Source organism: Periophthalmus magnuspinnatus, chromosome 17 (genome assembly GCF_009829125.3).
Source record: "Periophthalmus magnuspinnatus isolate fPerMag1 chromosome 17, fPerMag1.2.pri, whole genome shotgun sequence".
Classification (NCBI taxonomy): domain Eukaryota; kingdom Metazoa; phylum Chordata; class Actinopteri; order Gobiiformes; family Gobiidae; genus Periophthalmus; species Periophthalmus magnuspinnatus.
In genome coordinates, this window is record NC_047142.1 from 20,461,101 (window position 1) to 20,487,770 (window position 26,670).

At 37.7% G+C, this 26,670-nt stretch overlaps 1 protein-coding gene across 5 annotated transcripts in view; it reads left to right on the plus strand.

The window, feature by feature from the left end:
- The window catches only part of pde1cb (phosphodiesterase 1C, calmodulin-dependent b), a 150,610-nt gene that overhangs the window by 105,913 nt on the left and 18,027 nt on the right, over window positions 1-26,670 (plus strand). For all 5 annotated transcript variants that reach the window (XM_055228414.1, XM_055228411.1, XM_055228412.1 and 2 more), the window contains 8 exons: window positions 6,442-6,555; window positions 10,206-10,388; window positions 12,195-12,261; window positions 12,951-13,067; window positions 13,516-13,656; window positions 18,642-18,742; window positions 20,080-20,208; window positions 23,146-23,247. In XM_055228414.1, coding sequence (XP_055084389.1) covers window positions 6,442-6,555; window positions 10,206-10,388; window positions 12,195-12,261; window positions 12,951-13,067; window positions 13,516-13,656; window positions 18,642-18,742; window positions 20,080-20,208; window positions 23,146-23,247 — 954 coding nt within the window. The remainder of the gene's footprint in view (window positions 1-6,441; window positions 6,556-10,205; window positions 10,389-12,194; window positions 12,262-12,950; window positions 13,068-13,515; window positions 13,657-18,641; window positions 18,743-20,079; window positions 20,209-23,145; window positions 23,248-26,670) is intronic.

Genomic DNA, 26,670 nt, shown 5'->3' on the forward strand with positions numbered 1-26,670 from the left:
ATACTTAAATAACTAGAGGTCTCACCCGGGGAAGTACATGTTGTCATTCCTGTCTATTTTACACTCCTGCTGTTTCCTTTCGGCTCCTCTTTACAGGATCCTCATAGCAAATCATCTGCTATTTAGTGAGCACAGGTTTTAATATTGACAAAGCAATTTCACATAATTGCGCATTTCAAATAAAAAAGTGGCTGTTTCATCTCTGAAAGCTCAAAACGTCACTATTAAATCCACTTATTTTTCAGTCAATAAGCGTCTACAGAGCTGAATTCTGCTTCAAATGTTTTTTTTATGAAAAATCTGGACTGCCGACATACACTAAAGTCATTTTTCCCGTGTGTGAATCATGTTTGTTTTGCTGAATTTATTACTTTTTTTAAAAGCAAAATTTCTAAAGCATTTTGCAATTTTTAAACACATATTCTGATTTAGGGGTTGGTAATATGCCGATATAAAAATCAAATTAACATCTATGACTCCTTATGTGATGATATGCAATTTTGGTGATATATTTGGTGGTCATATTGTAATTAAGTACTTCTCTGTTTAATGCAGGTCTAGGTGAGCCTGTCACATACGGAGCTATACTGCGATAAACAATAATATTGAAACTACTTTACACCACTGATACAACAGCTGAAATGCAGGATAATTCCAGCTAAGCATTTTTTAAATAGATGTTAAAATTAACATCACGTTGATATTAAAATTAAAATGCATGAGCTCCAACATATAATGGACTATTAAATAGTACTTTTTAATAGATTATCTTTTCAGACCAAGGTTTAGCTTGTTTTCATACTTGCCTGCTTCGACTAGTGGTCTTCCTCAGAGTGGTCACGTGATGTTGCTGTGATGGTTGCTGATTGCAATCCAACTTCTTCAGGACAGTATCCCAGGTGTGTGACAGTAAAAAGACAAAAAAAACAACAACTTTAAATTCTCATGGACACACGTCCATGTTTCAATTGCTTCCTTAATCCAGCAAAGATGTTTGTTGCCCTCTGTCCCAATGATGTTTATAAATTATAAGTTATAAATTAACAGAAGAACCTCATTGGACTATTACTAGTCAATAAGTAAGGCAAGGCAAGGCAAGTTTATTTGTATAGCACAATTCGTACACAAGGTAATTCAAAGTGCTTTACAGAATAAGAAAGACATTAAAATCACACAAATCAAACATAAATAATCACAAATAATAAGTAGCCATAGAAGTCACCTATTTAGCCTTTACAGCTCAAGTGTAACTAAATTGCAACAAAAATACCCCAAATCTCTCCACTTTTACTAAAAATACACGCACACAATAAATTGTTCCAGTTCTCGTATATTGAACAATTGTCGATATAGTATTTATTGTGACAAGTGTAGGTCTACACCCAAACACATGCACTTCCCCACCCACTTTTCCTGTTGGACAGTCTCTGACCAATAGGAGACTTCACAGTGACGTTTAATCTTTCAGGTAGCTTTATTTATCTCTTAATGGCCCATCCATATTGTGATTAGTCATTTTCTGAGATGCCATGTATGTTTGTGTTTCCATATTCTGGAAATATTGCTCTTATATAACATTTGCAGTTTCTCTGATGTGAGGCTGGGACATGGAGAGATTGCCTGGTGAACTTTAGCTGGTTTCCCATAGAGTTCCAAACGATCCCAAATCACTTTCAACACCATGTGGTTTATGTGAAATGTGGCTCCATGAGATTTTTATTTTTCACAACATCTGCCCCAGCCTTCCTTTGTAAACAGCTGTGTGCCTGTTTAAATGTCTGGCCATGTTAATACTAATTAGATGCAGTCTGTTGTGACATTATGGCAGGAAGTCTCTCAGCAAGCCTTGAAATCCACAGCGGTGCCAGAGATTGCCTTCAAGCTTCAAAACATAACAAGTGCAACAGATGAGGAGAAATTCAGTGCCGTAAATAGTTTCTAGTTCACAAAAAGGTGTCTAACCCAGGTGTTCACAGTCGGTTTCAGTAATATAATAATATTATAAATTGACCATAGGTTGAATCGATATAGTTTAAAATGCCTCATCCACATTGCTCAACAGTCCCACTTGCAAGTTATTCTGTCTTTTTACAAATAAATAAATAAATGGCATTTTTGTGGAGCCGATTCCTAACTATTATGATCAAGTTCAACCTTTGTGGATTTTCAGTTTAGTTATTTCCTTCAAAAACTGTGAATCTCCTATAATGTTACAGTATTGATACTTTACAGCCGATGCCTTCAACATTCTCTGAGAGTGTGATGCTAACTGTAGGCACTGCTCTATCTGAGGATTGTTAGACTTTAATCTGAGTTTTATTTTAACACAATCTGACCAGAAAGAGCTGGTTTAATTGGAATTACAACAGCAGAGATGATTTGTACTACCAAACAAGTCTTCCACACATGAAAGTACAGTCTAGCTAGCATTCACTCTCATCTTTTTGTTGAAAATCGAACACCTCAACAGGACCATGAACGCTTGTATTGATCGCAGGCTCCTGGAAATGTGTTTTCAGGCTCTCTATCTTAAAACTCTTTTGACAATGTTTGCTATTGTGTACATTTTGTCACCATGGTAACTCCTGAACATTCAGCCATAGAGGTACATGTAGAACACCCTCCGGCATGATGTCACTGCAAATTATCAATAGTCTCCTGAAACCATGACATCAAAATATATCAAAATTGCAATTTGAGTTTGCGCGATTATACAACTGCAAACACTGCAGTGATTTAGGTGATAGAATGTCCTCTGCAAAGAACAAATGATCATGTCTTTTAAAAAATCTTGTAGTTTAGACCTCTACAAATATGTTCAGAAATGCTTGGTGTTCTTGTATGTTAGTTTAGTTTTAATTTAGGGTTCAGTCAGTTCATATTTCAGTCTTCTCTCAAATGTCAAGGTTCCTGGACTTCTTTACAATGAGAACTCTGAACAGAAAAGTACTTTTTAAAGTGGGACTAAACACATTAACTACACCCACAAAAACATTTCAGATGAAGCTGCTGGAATGGGGCAGTACCTGTGGGCTACACAAGAAAACAACGAGTGAGGCGGGAGGAGGTCAGGAAGGGCGGGGTCTAGAGGTATATGGAACAGTGTGATTGGTCAGATATCCAGGTATAACAAGTATCCACACTTCAAAACTCCACCCAGGTGTCTGTAATCAGAAACACTTGGCTGTAAGCAGGACAGTTATTTGTGGTGTCACCAACTACTTGAAATCGCAGAGACCACTGAAGGCAACACACACTTAGATTTAGTCGTTTTTGACGGGAGCGCTTCAAATGTACCTAATTTGCACTAAAGTTGCCAAAAAATGACTAGGATTAGTAGATAATGCTGTTAAAACACACACGTATGGACAGTTGCGTAGCGAAAAAGGTGGATTTAGTGTTTAGTTCCACTTTAAACGTATTTTGCAAATCTAATCGCAATCTGAAAAATTGCACTTTGATTTTTATTTATTTTTTTTCCTCCAAATTCATGTAACCATATTCTGAAAGGCAGTGAATCCTATCCTGGAAAGCTACACCTGCACAATGTAATCAATGAGCCCATCTGAACTGCCCCCCTCTGAGGCTATTTAATAATTCAGACTGGAGCGTAGCCTGTGTGGGCATTTACCATGAAAGACGGCGAAAGAACCCAGAGCGGCAGCAGGTGGGACGCAGCAAGAGGTCACCGCTGCCCAAACCAAAGATTATTTATGTTTTTGTTGCCATGGGTTACAGATCATAGGGATTTATACTTTTTTTATTGGCCATATGGTGCCACTACAACATCTGATTCTAAATTCGCAGATTTGTTGCCTGTACTGGTCAGAACTGATTTTGTACAGAATTTAATAAAACATACTTTCAGTTTTCACAAAAGGTACCTAAAATATAATGAATAAATATGGCAACATTTTAAATTTGTGAACAACTTGAATAGCATGCTGGGATGTTGAACAATCTAGATGAGGCATTTAGGGTGTTATCAAAAAATCGAAATTGTGGAAAATATATGCTGATTGCAATCAATCTGTTAAATATGTGAGTTGTTTTTTGGAAAGCAGGAGCTGAATACTCCAAGTTTAAGTGATTATTGACCAAAATATGAAGGTGAAATAGAAATGCAATATGTGCTTTTATTTTTTACTTGAATTTGACACTTTGTTTGTGAAACTTAACAGATACTTTTTTGTCTGTTTAAAATATGATAAAAAAAAAGAAAAAAAAGAAAAGAAAAGATGAATCTTGATGGTTTACACATCTCCTAGTTTTGGACTTGGTTTAGTCTTGATCCTTGATTTCGTCCTGTTCTAGTCCTGGTTTAGTCTTGATACTTGGTTTGGTCCTTTTCTAGTCCTGGTTTAGACAGACCTGGTTTAGTGCTGATACTTGTTTTAGTTCTGTTTTAGTCCTGGTTTAGTCTTGATCCTTGGTTTGGTCCTGTTCTAGTCCTGGTTTAGTCTTGATCCTTGGGTTTGGTTCTGTTTTAGTCCTGGTTTAGTCTTGATCCTTGGGTTTGGTCCTGTTCTAGTTCTGGTTTAGTCTTGATCCTTGGGTTTGGTTCTGTTTTAGTCCTGGTTTAGTCTTGATCCTTGGTTTGGTACTGTTCTAGTCCTGGTTTACTCTTGATCCTTCATTTGGTCCTGTTCTAGTCCTGGTTTTAGTCTTGATCCTTGGGTTTGGTCCTGTTCTAGTCCTGGTTTACTCTTGATCCTTGGTTTGGTCCTGTTCTAGTCCTGGTTTAGTCTTGATCCTTGGGTTTGGTCCTGTTCTAGTCCTGGTTTAGTCTTGATCCTTGGGTTTAGTCCTCTTCTAGTCCTAGTTTATTCATGGTCCAGTCCTCCAGGTTTAGTTCTGGGTTTTGTTCCAATTCTGGTGGGGTGTATGTGCAAGTGTGAGTGCAGCTTTAAAATTCATACTAGAGCGCCTTGGCTTGTACAGACAGACAGACAGACAGACAGAGAGACAGACAAATGCAGTTTTCTTCATGAATAGACCCCTCTCTTTCAGACATAGGTGGATATAATAATACATTTCTTATGGGTTCATTTGTTCATTAGCTGTGGTCCCTGTGTGAGTGCTGCTCCAGGCTGACACTCAAAGATGGAGAGCCCTGCACTCTGGTTAATTACACCTGTGTTTGACGAGGCTCTGTGAGGGAAGGCCTTTGGATAGACCTGCTGCCAGTCCAAATATTGGATTTTTATAAGTTTAATCAAAAGTGGAGTAAAGATTCAGATTCGAGTAAAAAGCTGCTGTGAAAAGATTTAAATGTTCACCGTTGTGTGTTTTGGGTCCATGTGAAAAATGGCACCACCAAACCAATGCATGTGTAGGCCTGTCACAATAAATACTATATTGACTTATAGTTCAATATGTGTTAGATTGAACAATACTCTTGATGGAACAGTACTTTTTCTTTGTACTACTGGAAAAGTTTGGGATATTCCACTACAATGAGATTTGAGTTGCAGAAGGTTTCATTATGAACGTCTATGGCTCATTATTGATGCAAAGTGAGTGCTTAAGTGTTGCATTCAGCTATTTATTTATTGCAGTTCATATTTTTCATAAATTTTCTACATTTAGAACACTGTTTTTGGGGATAATTCCGCTTATGGATTGGTTGCAAATTACCATTTATCATCTATATTAACTTCAGCAATATATCGTACTTCAAAATTTGTTATTGTGTCAGATCTACTAGCAATCCTTGTATAGACTTTATTATTTGTTTGTCATATAAACTTTGGGGCTGCTGGTGTGTGAAACGACATCACAAACAATGGACGACTGTGTGTACTGTTAGTTAATGGATAGCCGTTAAAGATTTAGCCTCATTTTCCAAGACTTGGTCAGTGAAAAGAGATGTTGATATGACAAAGACGTAAACCAAAATGCCGATATCACACTGTAGCAAAATCATCACAATAAATTTACAAGGATATATATTTTTTTCCATTTACATAACTTTCTTTTAAAGTATTGTTTTAGTGTGTAGACCATCTCAAGCCAAAGCTGCCGAGATTTACTCCCCGTACTAAGTCACCCAACCGTTTTAAAGATATTCTGTCCTTGAAAAAAGAAATAAAAATCACGTATTCATTATCGTGAATCTGATATGTCCATCAAACTTGCTACAAAAACAGACAGAAACACAGTGCATTTGATACAAGTGTTTGCATTGGCGGATCAAACTAACTGACAATATTAAGTTCCTTACAAATAAAGTTGATGTATAAAAACACATAAAGACAGCATCCTTGTTATTTAGTTGACAGCTGCATTGACAAGAAACAGTGAATCGTTTCGGCTCTAAACTAATGTTGTCCAGCTCTACAGGAGTAGATTAATCCAATATGGGACCGAATTAATTTGTCATGTCAACAGAACGGGGCTGTAATTGCATTTGTCAATACTGCGGTTGTGTGTGTGTTACAGATTGAGATGTCTGGTGAAGCAGTTGGAGAGAGGAGAGGCCTCACTCACGGACCTAAAGAAGAACTTGGAGTATGCTGCCACTGTGCTGGAGTCAGTCTACATCGAGGAAACGAGGTACAACATATCATATTCTAATGGGTTTGTATAGAGCAACAGTGCAAACTTCTCACATGGAAGTTCTCAGATAATATTGGGTTATCAAGTTGCGATCGGCGGTAATCTGTCTCAACTACGACTTACAATAGATCTGAACTGAGCATCATCTGTTAGTAGTATCTGTTAGGGATGGAGAAGCCAAAATTATTCAAACATATCACTCAGGTACAAGTATAGTAAAGACATTTGAAAATAGGTATTAAAAACAGCTTTTTTTTCCTCACCTTATTTTAGTAGATCTAGTAGTTTGGACCTAAGGAATACTTCATGAAACTGGTTTACTCCTTAAGCTACGCTGGGTTTATACTAACTGCAAGGCGAGTCCGGTGCGTACTTTGAGCGGGTTACTTACAGATTGCTCTTTACACTAACCATGACAACCGTGGTGCGTATTTGACCAAAGCAGCGTGGTTTCATCTGGGTTCACGCAATAACATACATACAATGACTTGAAAACTGCACCAGACTGCTGAGGTCAGTGTGGACAACATTTTTAAGTCTTGCAAAACCTGCGCGAGTCCCAAATCGCACCGGACTTGCAGTCAGTGTACACTCGGCGTTAGCCTTATTTGGCTAAGCCCTATTTGGCTAAGCCCCTTCCAGGTCAGTTTTAAGGTCAAGATTAATCTGCAGGCTACTTTTTTATAAACTAGCAAAATATTTTATTGCACACTGTGTCCTTTTTTGGGCATTATGAATGAAACAATCCTCATGTGCTGATTTAGGGTGTGTTCACAGCCCTGGTTGAGCCTAGTTTAGTCCTGGTATATTAGATTTGTCTGTGTCACAGTTTAGACATTTTTTAGACTATAAAACTTTTCATTATACAAATATAGACTATATCATTTTGGAAGTTAAATCTCTTCAGAAGAGAACTTTGTGTGAAAAGTTTGTAATTTGCTACTTTAGATCACAATATTAAAATGGCTCTTATTACATTATAGTGGCATTAATATCAAATGTATTTCTAATTTTATGGCAACAGTGTCCTCTTACCGTCCTGCCGTACGTTGTGTGAAAGGTAATGCTATCTTGAGGCTAGATTAAGTGACTCTGCAGATGCTGAAGTTAGCAATAATGAGATAAAAATATAAAAGTTAATATTTTTTCTACTTTCCTGTTTGGCCCTTTGTGGTTGAATTCAGTGAGGCTCTCCTATTACTTCTGTTAAATTGGTTTTCTTGATGTAGCTGTAAAAAGAGAGAATAGCATAGCATCGTGTGGTGTGCGGTTGACTTCTGTAGTGATGGTGCATTCATGGTTCTCTCATAGACTCCGGACATTTTTGGAGTTATCAATATCACATTTTAACTATAGAGCCAAAAATTGACTTGTGTCTGCGTGGTAAGGACAAAATGACAAAATAACCAATAACTAATCGATAGTTAATTCATGATCTCATTTGAACCTGGCTTCTAAAAGTAAAAGATGTAGTAGAAATGATTTGCTACTTTGAATACAGAGGCTGTTTGAGGACCAGATGAATGCAACATGATTTTGCTGTGTGTTTTCTTTAAAGAAGAATTTCAACAGTTTATATTATCTGATACAGTTAAAAAAAAAAAAAAAAAATCAAAAAATGTCTTTCATCCAAACCTGTTTTATTGTCTCTAGGAAGATTATTCGATTTGGTACTTTTTTGACAAACTAATTTTATGCATTTATTTATTTATTATTCTACAATAGAAAAAGTCTAGAGGATGTAATGATAATCATTTTTAAAAAGACATAAATTTCACCAAAACCTCAAGTATTTTGGTGTCACTGGGAGGTAAATTCAAACGATCCTTTTACTATTGTATTTAAACGTCATCCCAAATCCATCATAAAATAGGCCTACAGTACTGGAAAAAATATGAATTCAAAGTGTCCTTATCTGAAATATTAACTTAAAAGTTTCAAACATGATCTAAAACATCCCAAAATGTTAAAATATATATATATTTGTCTGTATCCTCTGGTAGTACTTTTAACTGCATGGCTAAACAAATACATATTTTAACTGCCCACATCTCCAACACAAATCCAAAAATCCAAGCTACAACCGCCACAAGGCTTATGGCATTATGTAACCCATCCATCATCTAGATGCAGTGAGATTAGAGCCACTAGCAGCAGCAGCAGCAGCAGAGGCCTGTACCGGACACTGCAGGACTAGAGCCCGGTCATGTCATATTGTGATTATTGAGATTATAACGGAGATGCGAGCACTTTGACTGGCCCATAGGAGCGCGTTGGCAGCTCAGATAGTGGCTTTTCCCCTGATCCTTCAAACATGTCAACATCACTGTGAAGCCAAGCACACAATTGGATTTGAATAGGACACAGCCATTACGTAACAGATGATATTATTTGATTGACAGAGCCAGGATTTCACTTAACCCCCTTAAGAGCATATCTGTGAACAATGGTGCATATTTTAGCACTACATGAAGCTGCCTCAGTCCCTGTTCTTTGTGGCTTCTCGGTAATATGATTTTGTATTAAGGTTTATTTATAATGGTGAAACTGAAGAAACTTTTATCTTCAAAATGTGAGAGTATAGAAAAGAAATAAGCAAAGATCCAGTAGCACACTTTATTATAGTATACAGTGTTGGCAGATAGTGTTGGCCATGCTATCCTTGGCATTTAGGATTCATTAAAAAATCATAAAATAAAACTTAAATGCATATAATCACTGAACTGGCAAAGTAGCTGCAAAATTGAGAGATACAATATATGACAGTATTGGTTAAAAATACTCAATTTAGCAACAACAAAATGCAAACTTTAGAAATCTGCAGGTAATTGTCAGGAACTACAATTTCAGAATATATGGCTGTCTGTACTGTGACTGTGCCTTGGATCAGAAATGGTTACACAATTATAATTATCGTTCCAATCAGTAACAAAAATGTTGGAAAAAATACAAATTAAATCTGAGCTCATTTAGACCAAAAAACAAAATGCAGTCAAAACAGTGACAATTTTTGATCCAATATGGCCAACTTCCTGTCATTTTTAGGCCTGTCTCATGGAGTTCTACCATTGTTTCGAATTTTGTGTGTTTATAACAAAATTCGCTTGTCTCCTTTCCCATAAGGGTCCACTTCTAGGTGGCGCTGTTGAGTCAGTGGGCATTGAACATTCTCACAATGCCCATTTTATACATTTTTTTTGTTGGGTTAATCGTTTTATACCCCCAGGTGACACTTTTTGCCCATGTACAGGGGGTCAAAATTGTGATTGTTTTGTCGGAAAAATAAAAAAAAATTGCAAAATTAAAAATAAATAACTGGAGATAAACCAATAAACTGACTGACTTTCAAAACTTGTAACACTAAACATGACTAACAAATTATAAAAAATGAATACTTCTTCCACAGGTTAACTTTAGAAATTACTCAAATTTCAAATAATGAATTGATAATAATTTGAATTAAGACTTAAATAATCTTTAATAGTATTTCCATAGTTGTGCAGCCTTAATCACTGAGTTTTTAACCGTAATGAGCGACATGTAGAAATCCTGCGTAATTCATCTTAGTATTAATAATGTCATTGCCTCTTGATTGAGCTAACCTGTGTATTTTGCGTTTGTCTGTGTATTTGTCCTTTTGTTTGCAGGCGCCTGGTGGACACAGAGGATGAGCTCAGTGATATCCAGTCGGAGTCGGTCCCTTCAGAAGTGCGGGACTGGCTCGCCTCCACCTTCACGAGACAAATGGGGCTGATGCTGAGAAGAAACGAGGAAAAACCGAGATTCCGAAGCATCGTTCACGCTGTTCAGGCCGGGATCTTCGTGGAGAGGTGCAGTAAACAGTGATACGGCTCAGAGCAGCGGACTACACTACAGACAAATCCAGACGTTCAATTATTTAAGCAGACCACCAGCCATTTCTCTGCTCTGATGTTTGAGATCAGAAGAACCAGTGAGGCCTGGAGACTTATAAATCATAGACAATCACATGTAGATAGTGCAAAAGGATACTACTTCTGAATCGATCAGAGCAGCGGACTACAGACAGAATAAAGTAATGGGATTTTAAAATGCAGAAAAAATTTTAAAATGCAGAATAGGCAAGGTGTGTGAAGTGTCTTGCCTAAGGACACAACAGTATTAGGCACGTGGTCTCTCACCCCAGTGCTAACCAGGCCCAACCCAGTGTTAACCTTTTTAGTTTTTTACGATTTACCTGCTTCTAGTCAACCATAGAAGGCCCATTTTGGCGACTGATCCATAATAATCGTAGTCAATTCTGAAACAAAATGTTTTGGGGACCAATATCTGATAGAGGTGATCAGTTTCCATAGTAATTTAACTTATAAAAAATGTTCTATATGACATTTGAACCAATATACACTTTAGGCACCCGTTATTGGCAATATTTAAAACTGTTAATGGATGAAAATTATATGAAAATCTATTAGTAACATTATTAGCGTCCATATTTAAATTTGCATGGTCATATTGCTGACAGTTGCGTCTCTCTATGAGCTGCTGTACTGAACTGGTTTAGCTTCACAGTGAAACGCCATTAGTCTCTCACTCCCAACATAAAACATGCATTCAATTCAGTGTAAGCCTCAAACATGTAAGCTGTAATCTGTCTTAATCGGTTTTGACACAGGGTCGTATTCTGGCATTCACAATGAAAAAGATTAGGATGCAGTGGGAAAACGGCCCTAAATGTGATATACGCTATCAATGGAGATGAGAGGTTCTGTAAAAGTAAGAATCAAAAAATCTAAATCCAAAAATCTGTTTGAAATGGAGTAAAGTATTATTTTAAAAAGTCCTCTGCTCTCCCAAAACATTGTAGTTGGTCATATAGTAAATAATTTGTGCATCTAGACTTGTATATACTTGGTTTGTCATAACACTACATTTTAAAACTATAATAAAAAATAGATTTATTCTGACTCTAAAGAAGAAGCGTGTACTCATTGTCGATACCACAATGGCAATAGAAACAGTGTGGGGGCGACAGCAGCTCAGTTGGTAGAGTGTTTGTCCACTGATCTGAAGATTGGCAGTTTGAATACCGCTCTTGACATAAACATCATTGATTGGATCCACTGAACCACAGGTTGGCAGTATGATTCCAGCTCCCAAAGATGAATGCTGTCATTGTGTCCTTAGACAAGAAACTAAACCCACCTTGTCCCATTGTCTGCGTGCACTGGTGTGTGTGTGTGTGTGTGTGTGTGTGTGTGTGTGTGTGTGTGTGGGTGGGGGTGTGTGTGTGTGTGTGTGTGAATGCGTGTGAATGCGTGTGAATGGGTGAGGGGTTCCTGGATGTAAAAGTGCTTTGAAGGTGGAAAGATGCTATATAAAAATGTGACCATTTAACTGAAAATTGAATGTCATCACCAAAAAAGTTATTATTTATCCCAACACACAACTGTGGTATGGAAAATATATATGAAATTCTTACAGAGTGGGCTTATGTCAGTTCATTCTCAATATCCTGTTATTTTTCTCAAACGCATTCTTTCTGAGAGAATCCTGATGTATTGATCCAGCATCTGTCTTTAATGTTGCTGTCATGGTAAAGATTGGTCCATTCCAGGTCATGACCTCTTTGTGTCTGATGTTTTATCTTTTCTGAGCAGAATGTACCGACGGACCTCCAACATGGTGGGCCTGAGCTACCCCCCAACCGTGATATCTGTGCTAAAGGTACTCACACACGCACAACGCAAAGGTGTAGACATTCAGTGGCCATTTTAATAGATACTCCTCTTCAAATGTTTTAATCTATGTATTTAATCACAAAATCATTGGCATTTACAGACATGTTGAAGTTAAGCTGGTTGAAGTTTAAGCTACGGAGGAGTAACAGCTATATCACTATCTGCTGATACAGCTGAAACAGCTATCTCTTAGGAGGAAGATAAAATACATGTGTAACAGTGTACTTAAATGGAACTTTTTTTTTCTTAAAAATTATGCCATTAGCCTGTCTCCATGTTATTTATTTGTTTAGAATGTTCCACAGAATGGCATTAAACTACTTACGTGTAGACAAGCAAGTGATGCCCACTCACTCTAAAAATAAAAATATAAATAGTTGAAAGTCATTCTGTGGAACATTCCAGGCAAAGCTCCAAGGACATAAACAGGACACTCCACCAGAAAAATTGTATAGTGCACAAATTAGGCAACATAATAATATTAATTACTATTATTAGTAATAATTAGTAGTATATATTTGCATTCAACATTTATTTTTTAGCTTTGGATGCAGAAATAAAAAGAAAAACAAAAATACCTAGATTGTGTTGCAAAATAAATGCATCGCTATGAAATAAATGGTCTATTTGTTCTTTTTAAAATTGCTGTCATATTTTGAACATTTTTCCACACAGAATGTTGACAAGTGGTCATTTGACGTGTTCGCCCTAAATGAAGCCAGCGGGGAGCACGCACTCAAATTTATATTCTACGAACTGCTCACTAGATACGATCTCATCAGCCGCTTCAAGGTGAGGATAAGAACCAACTGCACAGATCTGGTGTTACTCAAAGTTAGATTTAGTTGGAGGGCTTTAGTAATGCCTAAGGACAAATTTAAAAACATAAAGATGACAAGAATGTGGTATTGAAAGGCTACAATCATTGTGTGGTTTGTTACATTAGTACAAGTCCATCTGGTCTGGACAGTTGTTGGCAAACATCTTTTTGGACATCTTGGATGTTTTATTACCCAAATCCTGCCTGTTCAAGTCCAGCTCTAGACAGGGTGTTCTGTTGTTGTATCCTTAGGCAAGACACTGCACCCACCATGCCTAAGTATGCATGTGGTGTGTAAATGAGTGTATGGTGGAGGTTGAAGGCAACATTGGTGCAGATTGACAGCCATGAAAAGCATCTTTTAGAGTCCAAAAGTATTTTATTTATTTATTCTTTTTTTTTTCTCCTCTCCTCCCACAGATCCCCATCTCTGCAGTAGTGTCCTTTGTTGAAGCGTTGGAGGTCGGCTACAGTAAACACAAAAACCCATACCACAACCTGATGCACGCAGCTGATGTAACGCAGACAGTGCATTACCTGCTGCTCAAGACTGGCATGGTGGTAAGTACAGCTGGGTAACCTTTCATTTTTTCAGTTCACAGTTCAAAATAATACCAGATTTTTTTATATCCATTTGTTGTATTAAAAAATACATTGTTTTTTACTAATCCGTGCATTAGTCATTATCTGGAATAATGAACAGATTGAACAAAAGGTAAAACTACCACTATATGACAAGGTGGAACAGAGCATTTTGAGCTTTGGAGCTGTAGAAAGACTAATAATAAAGGATTAATCAAACATGTGTGAATGAAACAAAACACAGCTCCCGGTATGTTTTTGAGGCGGTAACAACATTATAACATGACTTAAAGCTCACAAGAGTCAGTTTTGTGCAATATGGGATGTTTAATCTTTTTTTTTTTTTTTTTTTTTTGTATACCGTATTAGTTTTAGTGGTAAGTACCAACAAAGAAGTATTTTATCACTAAAAGGCTATGATGAGAGGGAGGCATTTTGTCAACATGCTTTTCTGAAACGTCTTCGTCAGAGGCTCTAATTGCAGCTTTGTTCAACATGCAGCTCCTCCAAAAATAACCCCTTTTTATCACTGAGAAACCTAACTGCCATTCCCTTCACATGGAGGAAGATACAGAGATGTGATGACAATTACCCATGAATCTTAATTACACAGTTCCACACTCTATTCCTGGAAATCTTGCAGCGCTTTAGTCCTTGTCATTGCTACTTTGTTTTTGTCAATATTTCACATCGCTTTTAAACCTTATTTCCTCTATCTTCTGACCTGAACAATTTGAAAACTATCTTGTAAGAAGTATTTTTGAACAGATTGAAATGTGTTAGATAAGCCTTTAGAGGATAAGTGTATTGTTTTGCCACTAATGAGCCCGACACGGTTCGAGCTGCCTCAAAAACTTTATGCATCCTAATTACAATTTATCAAATGGATGCAAGGAAGTGTAACCAAGATGTTTTTAATAACTCATTATTTAACTATGAGATTGGAGCTATTTATATAAAGTATAGCTGTTTAGTGATGAAATGATCCATGGACCAAGGTGGAAATGACTCTGTTTTTTAAACTAACCCAATTAGGACAAAATATAAAATGTATAAAGCCGTACCCAATCGTAGCAAAATATTCTTACAGTAATTAGTTCATTATTTTTCCTTCCACTGTCAAACTCATTAGAGTGAGCATACTGTCATGGCAGGGTAACAAATTAACGCCGGTTTATGCACAACAGTCACACAGACACTGCAGATAATTGAAGTAGTAGGTAGTAGTGTCTTGCTCAAGGGTACAGTGGCAGTGTGCATTACTGATAGTGGAAATTAAACCATCAAGCTCCATGTCGCGCAGTAAGATAATGATTTTTGCAGACATCAGTGGAATTTATTTTACATAGAAAATACATGAATAGCTTCACAAACAAAAATTCAGCAGCACAAGCACTTCACCTCACAGCAAGAAGGTCACAGGTTAAATTCCCAGCTCTACACATGGATCCTCAGGCGCTGCACCCCGATCACCCACTGCTCCTCACAGGTTGTCCTAGCGTCACTGAAGAATGAGTCAAATGCAGAGGATAAATACTTCCTTGTGGGGACAATAAAGAGTAATCCATTTTATAGCCTGAAAATCCCAGAAATGATCTCAATACTTTTAGCATTACTGTATTAATGATACTTAGAGAATATTTTAACAATGCATCAGAAATGTGCTAAAATGTGCCTGTGAATATCTTGGTTGAGGTTCAAGTATCACAGAAAACATGAATGGACCGTACAGTTAACCAGAAAAGTGTAGAAATATATTGGTCATTCAAGTAGTTTTAACTATAATCTATGTATAATCTGTGCATAATAGCGCCTGCCAACCTCACTGTCAGTGTCACTACTTCCTGTCCAATTTTATCGCTATGTTTTTTTTTGTTGAGGCATGCTAAAATGTATAAATATTTAAAGATCAGGCAGTGGACAGGGAGCTGCGGGTGGATGTGACTAGTAGCATGTTAAACACTACACAAATAAAATGAATACTTCACCGGAGGACTCTTCTGTGTTTAGAAAGAGCGATGTTTGTGTCTCAGTGGTAACATTGAGCCATAATAAAAATTAAAACAACGCCCCAAACTGAAGAATTCCACATATAAAAATAATTGGGTAGTCTTTATTTTAATTAATTTGAATTTTAATAGGTTGTTGAAAGCGACACAGTGCTGGCGTGCACAGAGCCTGTTTTGCATATCCTTAAAACAACATTGCATTATTATCATTTTTTACATACTCTAATGACATTGGCTAGGCGATGATGACAGCTATATGGACACACACGCTGACAGCACAGCACATTATACAGTGGACTCTTGTGAAAACACTGCACTGCATCATTCACCTCTCTGCTGCACACTCCATTAAATCAACCATCAACCAGTCATTCACAACAGGAGCAGAGAAAGGGTAGCCGCCATCTTGGCCCTCCTATGTCCCCCAAGGTCATAAAAGCATTATAAATCATGGTACAATATGTGATGTAGTTGTTTTATTTATGGCTATAAGTATATATTTGTCAAGAGCAGCAGACAGTCATGTTCCAGAGATTAGATGGTATAGTTGTTTGTCCACTGATCGAAAAGGTTGTGTATTGATCCCTAAAATATATTATCATTGTGGGGTTTTTTTAGCAAGACACTTAACCTGTCCTTCTTCTGTGAATGTGTAAGTGTGACTGTATGAGGAGTGAATGAAAAAAGTAATACCATAATTAAATCATTCGGATAAGATAAACACAATAGTTACGAAATAGTTAGAACTGACTCAAATAATTGAGATTTAATTATTAAACTGATTACATATTTACTTTGTAGACTAATCAGTTACTACAAATGATCCATCCAAAAACATGGCCTGGGCAAAAAAATTTAATAAATAAATTGTCTTTTTGATGTCTCAATTTTCAGTTTGGTTTGATTTTCATCCAACACTTCTTTTGATCAAATAACTTCAAATTGTGTTTTAATTTAATCTTGATTGACATTTAAAGGGTATTTATCTTTTTCACCTGGAAAACCCTGTCCTCTCTCTCGCTCTCTCTGCCCCCTCCTCTCCGTCTCTCAACCTCTGTCTCTCTCTGTCTCTCACTGTCTCTGTGTCCTCTCTCTTTGTTTCTCTGTCTCCCCTCTCTCTGTCTCTCACTCTCTCTGTGTCCTCTCTCTTTGTTTCTCTGTCTCCCCTCTTTCTGTTTCTCACTCTCTGCCTCTTTCTCTCTCTCTTCTCTCTATTCCTATAATGATGTCCACCCCCCATTGTTGATTAGTCACCAATATCGAGCGGGCCTAATCCATCTGTGCCTGTGTTCGTGTGCTGCACTGAGGGAATACAGGTGTTTCTGTACAAATGGCTTTTCAAAGCCAAAGACATCTATGACACAGGCTCAGAGGGTTGAGTGGGAGGTTCAATCTCCACAAGAGGTTCAGCCAACGGTCTTTTTTCATATCAAGGCTTCCCAAAACATCAGCTGTGGCACTAGAAATGAGCGAAATGTATCTTGAACTATTTTGTATTTGAGCCACACCAAATACGTCTTATATTTGTTAACTGTTAGGGTTGACACAGAATGTAAATACTGGTGTTACAATGTCTTTTATCAATGATTGTGGCTAAGATGGAATACTTGTAATATGCACTAATAAAGTTATATTGATTAAAGATCGTTTATTACACAAAATTGACTCTTTAAGGCATGTTATAATGCGTCTCCAAAGCTCAAAATACACTGTTCCACCTTGTGATGTCATGAAGTGGTAATTCTTAACAGCTACCTTTTATCATTTATTCAGTGGAGATTAGCAATTCCAGGGCTTAAATCATCCAAATGATTCTAGTGAAGGTGTATGGAGGTTCTCTCTGTTTGAGAAAAGAACTCAACCTAAATATCCAGGATTTACTTGTTTAACATGTGAAATGAAACAAAACACAACTCCAAATATGTTTGTGATAAGGAAACAACATTAAAACATAGATCAGAAAATAGTGTAGTATGGGCTCTTTAGTAGATTTTTACTTACCTTAGCATGTTTTGGGTTGAAGAAAGAAACCAACCCAGGCACCTTGAGTAACATGCAAACCACACAGAAAAGCCAGGGTGGACAGCTGAGTGGAGCGAGGAGGTTTTAAAGTGGCATTTTTTAAATGTGCCTCTGGATTGGTGCTGTCTTATTCTTCCTCTGACCTTCTCTGCATTTGCTACAGCCTGACGTTAATGTATTCTAGTGCCAGTAGCTCTCTTTGTGGGTCCACCAATTTCCCTTAGATATGAATTATGACAAACCACCTATGCTATATCCTTTTTCCCTTCACTAGCTTTTATTTCTTACTCAATTTGAGTTCAATTTCATGTTTGTGTTTTTTTCTGCCTCCTGTCTTGCCTCTGCCCTTTCTGTCAAACTTCAGGAACCAAAACGGAAATAAAATATACATTATAAAAAATACAGACTTGTAATTGTAGTTATTCTACAAAAATGACTTTGGTGTCATCCATCTGCAAAATAACACTTTCAGTTTTGCTCACCCTTGTGGATGTAGAGCCCTCTGCATCTCTTAATAGTACACTTCTAACTTTGCCAAGCAGTGATTTATGCTAGATGCCCTTCTTGACATAACCATGCCAAAATTGTTTTTAGAGTAGGAGTAGTAGTGGACGTGAATGTAAATGTTGTTGGCTGTATTTTGATTTTAATGTCTTTCTTATTCTGTGCACTGTGAATTACTCTCTACAAATAAACTTGTCTTGCCCAGTAGTAGTAGTAGTAGTAGCAGCAGTATAACAGCAGTAGTAAGAGTAGTACTTGTAGTAGTAGTAGTAGTTTCTTGCTCAGCTTCATAAGATTGTGTGCTTGGATGAGGTTCAGTCCATCCCATGTGCACTTTACATAAAATTGTTAACATCTTTCATAGTTTCATTTTATTATATTTAATTTGTAAAATGTTTCATGTCTGATCTCCTCCTCTCTCTCCTCCAGCACTGGTTAACCGAGCTGGAAATTTTCGCCATGATTTTCGCTGCAGCCGTGCACGACTACGAGCACACTGGGACCACTAACAACTTCCACATCCAGACAAGGTAATGGAGGGCCCCATCAAAAATGCATGGCACTGCTGCGGATCAATGTGTTCATTTGGACCAGTGCACGTCTCCATCGACAGACTACAGTGAGCAACAGTGAGCTAATAGTACAGTGTGAAAGTATGTGCACCCAAATGAACTGCAGGCCCTGTCCTTGTACGCAACATTGCAGAGTTAAAAAGGCATTGATTCTTTAAAAACAACACTCCAAATGCTCCCTGACGAGTGTTATCTAGTCTGAAGTTATGATTAAAGCTACAGCCAAACTACAGTACAGCACATGGGAAAACTAAACTGTGTAAAATTAAAATAATATGTGTTACTGCTTTACCTGGAAAGTATGGCATTAAACTCTGCTGTGCATTTTTATTTAACTATATATATATTTTTTTTTTTTTATTGAAGAAAAAAAAAGATCTTTAAAACATTCTTTGAGTAGGGTAGTCTCCCCACATTTGACCTGTACGTTGACTTGGTGGTGCCCAATGCCTTGTCTCCCTAGAGATATATATGTTTAATGTCATACAGTGCAACATGCAGACTATGCAATGACATTTTCCTGGAGGCATACAGGTGGTTAGTCAGTTACATAGTGCACTAAAACATATTGTATAGCTGCACACTTTTTCACTAAGATTTGGATAGGACTTGTTATACAATAAGGTCAATCCTCGTAGATATTGCATTCTTCATTCTGTGTAGTTTGTCTGAGTTTTAAAAGTGCCCCACATCATGACCTAAAGCCACCGTATCTGAAAGTAATCAAACCTAACTGTGCTTTTTCTCATAAAGTTTAGCTTGTAATGTTCGCTTGGCCTCAGAACACAATAAAGTTTGCACTATTGGTTATTGGATTTAAAGTCAACCTCACCCCCAGAGCTGATTTATAACTTGTAATCCATCAATTGAATGTGTGCATTAAGGATCATATCTTATTTATGTGGAAGGAATAATTAACCTTCACTGCTGCCCCACAGCAACAAATTGACAATTTTATTTGATGTTTGTTTAAGATAGATCGTACCTCAGTTACAGCCGTAGATATATGTGCTTTTTTCAGCTCCGAGTCAGAGGATATAAATCGCCGCCGAGGTTCCGGGAGTAAATTTCCCATCCATTTTTCCAGCTGACTTTTTGAAAAATTTAAATATTACCAACTGTGGTAACTAAAGTCCATAACACAGTTGTTTTCAGACCCAAAAGCACATAAAAATCTGTGATGAGTTTTAATAACAATTTAAAACTGCAACTGACTCCCACTCCATTCATTTGTTGTAGATCTTTAGGTAAAGGCATATTTTAAACTAAATGTGTTTCTTTTTTTTCCTCCTTAGGTCAGACACAGCCATCTTATACAATGACCGCTCAGTGTTGGAGAGCCATCACGTGAGCGCCGCCTATCGACTCCTACAGGACGATGATGAGATGAACATCCTGTACAATCTCTCCAAGGATGACTGGAGGTCAGGCACAGTATTGACACACAGGTCAACCATGACAAATGGGATATTTATATCTAAGGTGACCACAATGTTCCTCCAGCTAAACCGATGAACAGGCCTGAAGACACTCATAAAACAACAACTGCAATTTTTAGGCAGTTTAGTCCTGTTTGCTTAATACTTACTTAATACTTAATACAAATAAATACAGCAAACAAGTCACATGGTTTTGACTGATTTTTACACCAAATTAACCTACCTCATGGCAGATTGATATGTGTAACACTCTGAATTGAGTTGTACACAGTTATCAATTTTTGATCGCTGAAAGCAATCAGAAAACACAGAACATCATGATGATTGTTTGAATCTGATTGGTCAAAGCATGACTATAAAGGAACAAGCCAAAGAAATAAACTTTTGTTACATCCAGTTGATAGAAAAACACAGACATCTTCCCTGTCCTTAAATGCACACAGAGCTTACCCTCTGCACGTCACAAACAAAATAGTTTGTATTGATGCTAAAACAGGCTGAACTGCGTCTGTTGGCATTGCCATGTTTGTTTTGGTTCACTTGGACACTTGGCCTTTGGCCTCTGCACAAACCTCAATGCTGCTCTGTGATTGGTCCGCCCTCCCAATTAATCTCACAGTGGGAGTCTCCCAAGGTGGACTCTCATGAGTTTGTGAATTCACAGATATCATGAGAAACCATCTTGCTTGTTAACACCACATGACCTTCCTGCCAAAGCCTGTATCATTCTATGTTGGTGTGCAGCAAGCTAAGTGAATTATCCAGGGAGGTTAGTATATGTGCTGTGATAAGGTTTGAACCAGTTACCCACTGGCTGGTTAATAATTAACAACCTGCACCACTGTTAACCAGGTCAGGGTATACCATGAAAGTGTCAAATTAGACCGATTAGTCATTAGACAACTGCTATTCTTTGTGCCTTAGTAGTATATGATTCATTGCTATTTGCAAGGTTGCAAGGTTTTAGAAGTGTACGAAGTCACTATCCTGTCCGATTACTGACAGACATTTGATTTACAAGGTGAACTTGTAGGCAAAGTTAAATGAGAGCCAAAACAAACATTCCATCTTTAAGTTTCTGTGGGTACCTTGCATCTCTGTTATGTTTGTATGTTAGTTCAAAATTCATGGAGTACTTTGAAGACGGCCTTAAAACATTTGAGAAATTATGTTATATTTGTGTCTAATTAAATTGTGAAAAAGTAAAGGACTCACGTCAATGTCACTGTACACACTGACAGCACAGATGGACAAATTGTGATCTGCCCTTTAGATAGTGTTGAAAAACCAATGAACAAACACCCATACATATCTGCTCTGCCATTTTAGACTTGTGTGACATTATATTGGAACGATAGCTTGATTTTTTCATGTGTTAGTGGACAGTGTTACCCTTTATATGAATAATATACATTGTGTAGGTCACTGCACCTAGTATCAGACCATATAAAGTGCCATGGTGTATTGTGGTGCTATTGGGCCTGATTCTGAGCGATTTCAAAAAACAGACTTATACTCATTTGAAGCTCAGAATCCCAATTATCCATGTTGTGTTACCTCCAAGGTTCAGTGGCTTTGCTCTTAAATGAACATGTGTATGGATATATTAAAGAAGATAGAAGACAGCTGTGTCATATTCACTGTCTGAACTGGGACGTGTCAAAGCTCATGTTATAAATATCACTCAAAATGAAGTTTATTTTGAGCAGTGACTTTAGGCACTGAATCACCTGAGTGTGACAGCTGATGTTATCCTGCACATGTCACTAGTACAGAGGTGGAAGAATTTAAGAAAAAGGTCTTTCTTTATATAGCACTTTACTTGACACAGTGGTTGTCTACACAGTCTTCTTTAAAATTTTGTATGGTATGGAATTTCTTTTGTATTTGGGGATTGCAACTGAACAGGCTCACAAATGTCTGCCAGCACAGTAACAGCATGATAACAAAAATTTATATTTTGTAGTTACATGATAATTACGGGACAAATCTGTTATTTTATTTTATGATTATAATGGCAATCCTAACTATAAGAGATAACAGGAAGCATGTTTGTGTTTTCTTTGTAATAATATTAAAGCAGGATTGCTAAGTGTATTCCTTGTTGTTCCAGTTATCATTTTTTCCGTACTATATCATGTTAGTACTGTGCTGTAAAGTTTGTCCGAAACAAATAGAAGCAGTTAGCCCTTAACCATTGTCTCTCTCTCCCCCTCTCTTCCTCTCTCTCTCTCTCTGTCCTTCTCTCTCTCCTTCTCATCATTTCTCTTTCTTCTCTCCTTTTCTCTTTCACTCCCTTTCCCTCTCTCTCTCATTCTCTTCTTTCTCTTCTCTACTTCTCTCTTGCTCAATTTCTCCTCTTCCTCTCTTTTATCAATCTTTTGCTCCTCCCTTTTGCTCTCCCCTCTCTCTCCCTCTCTCTCTTTCTCAGTCTCTCTCCTCTTCCTCTCCTTCTCTCCTTCCCTCCTTCACCCCCCCCCTCTTGTGTCTCTCACCCTCTGTCTCTTTGTCTTTCTGTCCCTCTCTCTGTCTTCGTCTCTCTGTGTGACTGTGTCTGTTTCTCTCTTTGTCTGCCTCTCTCTCTCCTTTTGTCTCTCTCTCCCTCTCTTTCTTGTCTCTCTCTCGTGTCTCTCGCCGTCTGTCTCTTTGACTTTATGTCCCTCTCTCTGTCTTTGTTTCTCTGTGTGTCTGTCTCTCTTTCTCCTTCTCTCTCTCTCTTCTTTTCTCTCTCTCTCTCTCTCCCTCTCTTTCTCCGTCTCTCTTTCTCGTGTCTCTCACCCTCTGTCTCTTTGTCTTTCTGTTTCTCTCTGTCTTTGTCTCTCTGTGTGTCTGTCTCTGTTTCTCTCTTTATCTGCCTCTCTCTCCTTTTCTCTCTCTCTCCCTGTCTTTCTCCATCTCTCCCTCTCTCTTGTCTTTCCACAGAGAGCTGAGAGCCTTAGTGGTGGAGATGGTGCTGGCCACAGACATGTCCTGTCACTTCCAACAAGTCAAAGCCATGAAGAATTTCCTGCAGCAGCCCGAGGGGTGCGTCCAAATTCAGTCCTCCTCCTCCTCTTCTTTCCTCCTCTCCTCCATCACCTCCTCACTCCTCTCACCACTGCAATTTACATGTCCATTAACTCGCTAACATCACGGCCAGTTTACTTGGCACATGTTGTTTACGACCTAATTAGCCGTGCCCTGAAGCGTGTCAAAAAATGGAGATTCCAATGGAGTATTTTGTAAACAATAAACAAGTAATGATTGAACAGTGATTTTCAAGCATGTCAGAACAAGTATAGGTCCAGAAAGTGATTGACTAAATGGGACTGACAAGAATAACCGAGAAGAGTAATCTATAGTCTTAAAGGGCCTATATTATGCAAAATTGACTCTTGTGAGCCATGATAGAATATTATTACCTCACCCAAAACATACCTAAAGTTGTGTGTTGTTTCATTCACACATGTTTGAATAACCCTTTATTTTTAGTCTGTCTGCATCCCCAAATCTCAAACTCCTCCGTATCACCTTATGATGTCATGAAGCAGTAGTTTTCAAGTTAACATCTACCTTTTACCTTTTGTTCAGTAGAGATTGGCAATTCCAGGGCTGAAATCATCCAAATGATTCTAGTGAAAGTGTATGCAGTTTAAAAATATAGCGGCGCACTTCCTGTATTACCACATGACATCACAAGGTGGAACAGAGTGTATTCCATTTGAAAAAGCAACTTGTGTGTTAAACGTGTGAATGAAACAAAGCACAATTCCTGATATGTTTGTGATGAGGAAACAACATTATAGCCTGCATCAGAAGATTGCGTAATATGGACCCTTTAACCTGAGTTAACCCAGTACCAAACCCATAATGAATTAGGACTAAATTCTGACAAAACTTAAAACGTTATTATGATTTTTGTCTTTTAATTTTACTAAATGGACCAAGAAGTAAGTAGTTTTAATTTTGATATAGGATTTCAACTGATAACCAAGAAGCTCTCAGCATTTCTGTCATTGCAAAACGAAGTGAACTTAATAACTCCAACATATCATTACTTCACGTTTATTTTTACAATTGCAGTACATAAAGATATTGTAGCTTGGCCGTCTACCCTTTAACCAAACACTCTCTGGCTAGAGTCCTTTGGATATTTTTCTTTACTATAGAGAGATATGAACCACTCCCTATGTTTGTGCTGTATATATCTTTCAAAAAACGACTTCAGATACTTTGGGTTACTCCTTCACCCCATCTCCTGCAAATTTTACGTCCATTAACTTGTGCCTCACGCTGTTTACAACCCAATTAACCCTGCCCTGAAGCGTGTCGGGAAACGCATGAGACTGCCCCAGTTTATAAAGTGTGGATTGTGCAAAAGAAGGTGTCATTCACATAAAAAATATCATAAGCGGCCCCATTAGCAGCAGCGTTCACGTATTTTACAGTGAGGTGTTACTATGACGCTTAGAGGCACAAACACTGAACGGTTTATGTTTGGGTAGGACTTATGGTCCACCAACACTAAATTTGGCAGCAAGCGATTTATTTGCTTTCTGCGGCGAAAATCCTGCCAGAGCTGCATACCCTACTGTACCAGGACCGCACAAGCAAAAGTCTAACTGCAAGGAAGCAAAAATATGAGTGATATACAAGGCGATGCTTGCATTTTTCACGTTATCTTTATTTTATTTTGTCACTTGATTTATTCATTCAGATCAGGTCAGTTGGTACAGTGTTTGTCCACTGACCCGAAGGTTGGAGGTTCGAATCCTATGCTATATAAAAATGTGACCCTTGACCATGTGCCACTTTAAAATGTACATGAAAGTAGAGAATCAATTAAAGTCTGAAAAAAAAAATGGAGGGCTGAACAATGGGTGTATTTATCGATTTCAGCTTCTTATTTTATGGAAGAATTTTGAGGATATTTTTCCCCATTCAAAAGATATCATATGTTGTTTCAAACTGTTAATCGCTATAGTAACGGTCCTAATTTTCCATTATTCTGAAACCAATAGATAACAGGACTAAACCAGTATTAATCAGTTTTAAAGCAGGAATACGCCAAGATCTAAAACAGGACTTAACCAGGTCTAAAACAAGTCTAAAGGTCTATCAGGTCTATATGTCGTCCCATGCGATTTTAAATAGTGGTAGATTAAATATCACAGATTAAAACTCATAAAACTGCAACGTCTATAGAATATATGGTTGTAGTTCACTGCAGTTTGTCATTTAATATAACTCCCATATTGTCACTTGAATCCTTAGTGGACTGGCCTTTTCCATGGCCCGGCCTTATCTATACATGTGTTTCCAGGATGTAAACAAATGGAGTTAGTGGCACCATTAGTGGAGGCACTGGAGGCGGAAAATTGTAAAATATATGTTCTATAATTGGACTGGCTTTACCGCTGTTCTCTTCACAGCGGGTTTCTTCAAATGCCCTGGTCAAACACAAGGACATTATGTATTCATTAAAGCCCTTTGGTTCATGTAAGAAAAACATTATTTAATTGATTTGAATACTACTACTTTTCTAATACTTTTGTTACATTTTGCACATAGCTACACCCAACACAATGTCGGGCCACTTCAAACTCATTGAAGCAAACAGGACATAAGCATAGACTGTAAATCATTGATTTTGTGGCTATATCACCTTGACAATGCCTGATCTCTTTTGGAAGCTAAACAAGGCCGGGTCTGGTTAGTATTTGGGTGGGAGACCGCTGGGGGAATACCAGGTGCCACAGTGAGGCAGCAGTGGTTTTAAACTGTCATTGTGTCCTTAGGCAAGACACTTCAGCCACATTGCCTGGTGTGAATGTACTATGTGTGATTGGTGGTAATCAGAAGGGCTGATGGCGTAGATTGGCAGCCTCGCTTCCGTCAGTCTACCCCAGGGCAGCTGTGGCTACAATAGAAATTATGAAGTGACCCTGAGTGTATGGAAAAGCGTTGTATAAGGACAATGTATTATTATTTTATTTTATTTTATTTTTTTATTTATTTTATTTTTATTATATTGGCCCTTTAAAACTTGGTTCTTTTTCTGATTGTTTACACTTTAAATGTGTTTGATGATGATGATGACGATAGCTTTGATGAGTTTCTTGCACTCTAAAAACCTCTTCTGTTTTCTACTCTAAATAAATAGATTCTTAACAGTTTTATAACATGGAAAAGACGTATCCTTTTTGAGCTTTACTTCTGTTCATAATTTTATAAAACGCTTCACCAAAATCGAGTATATCAAAACTGTACATTACAAAGCCATGTACTCCCCATACAAGTCCTGTAATCTGTGTAAACAGGCGTCCACATTTGCATCTGTGCTTTGTGGGGTGCGTTCTCATGGTGTGATGTGGGTCATATATTTATCTGTTCTTTTCCCTGCTGGGTCTTTGGAGCAGATCTGACAAAACCTAATAGAGCGTGACTGACTCTGACCAGTGGCAGCAG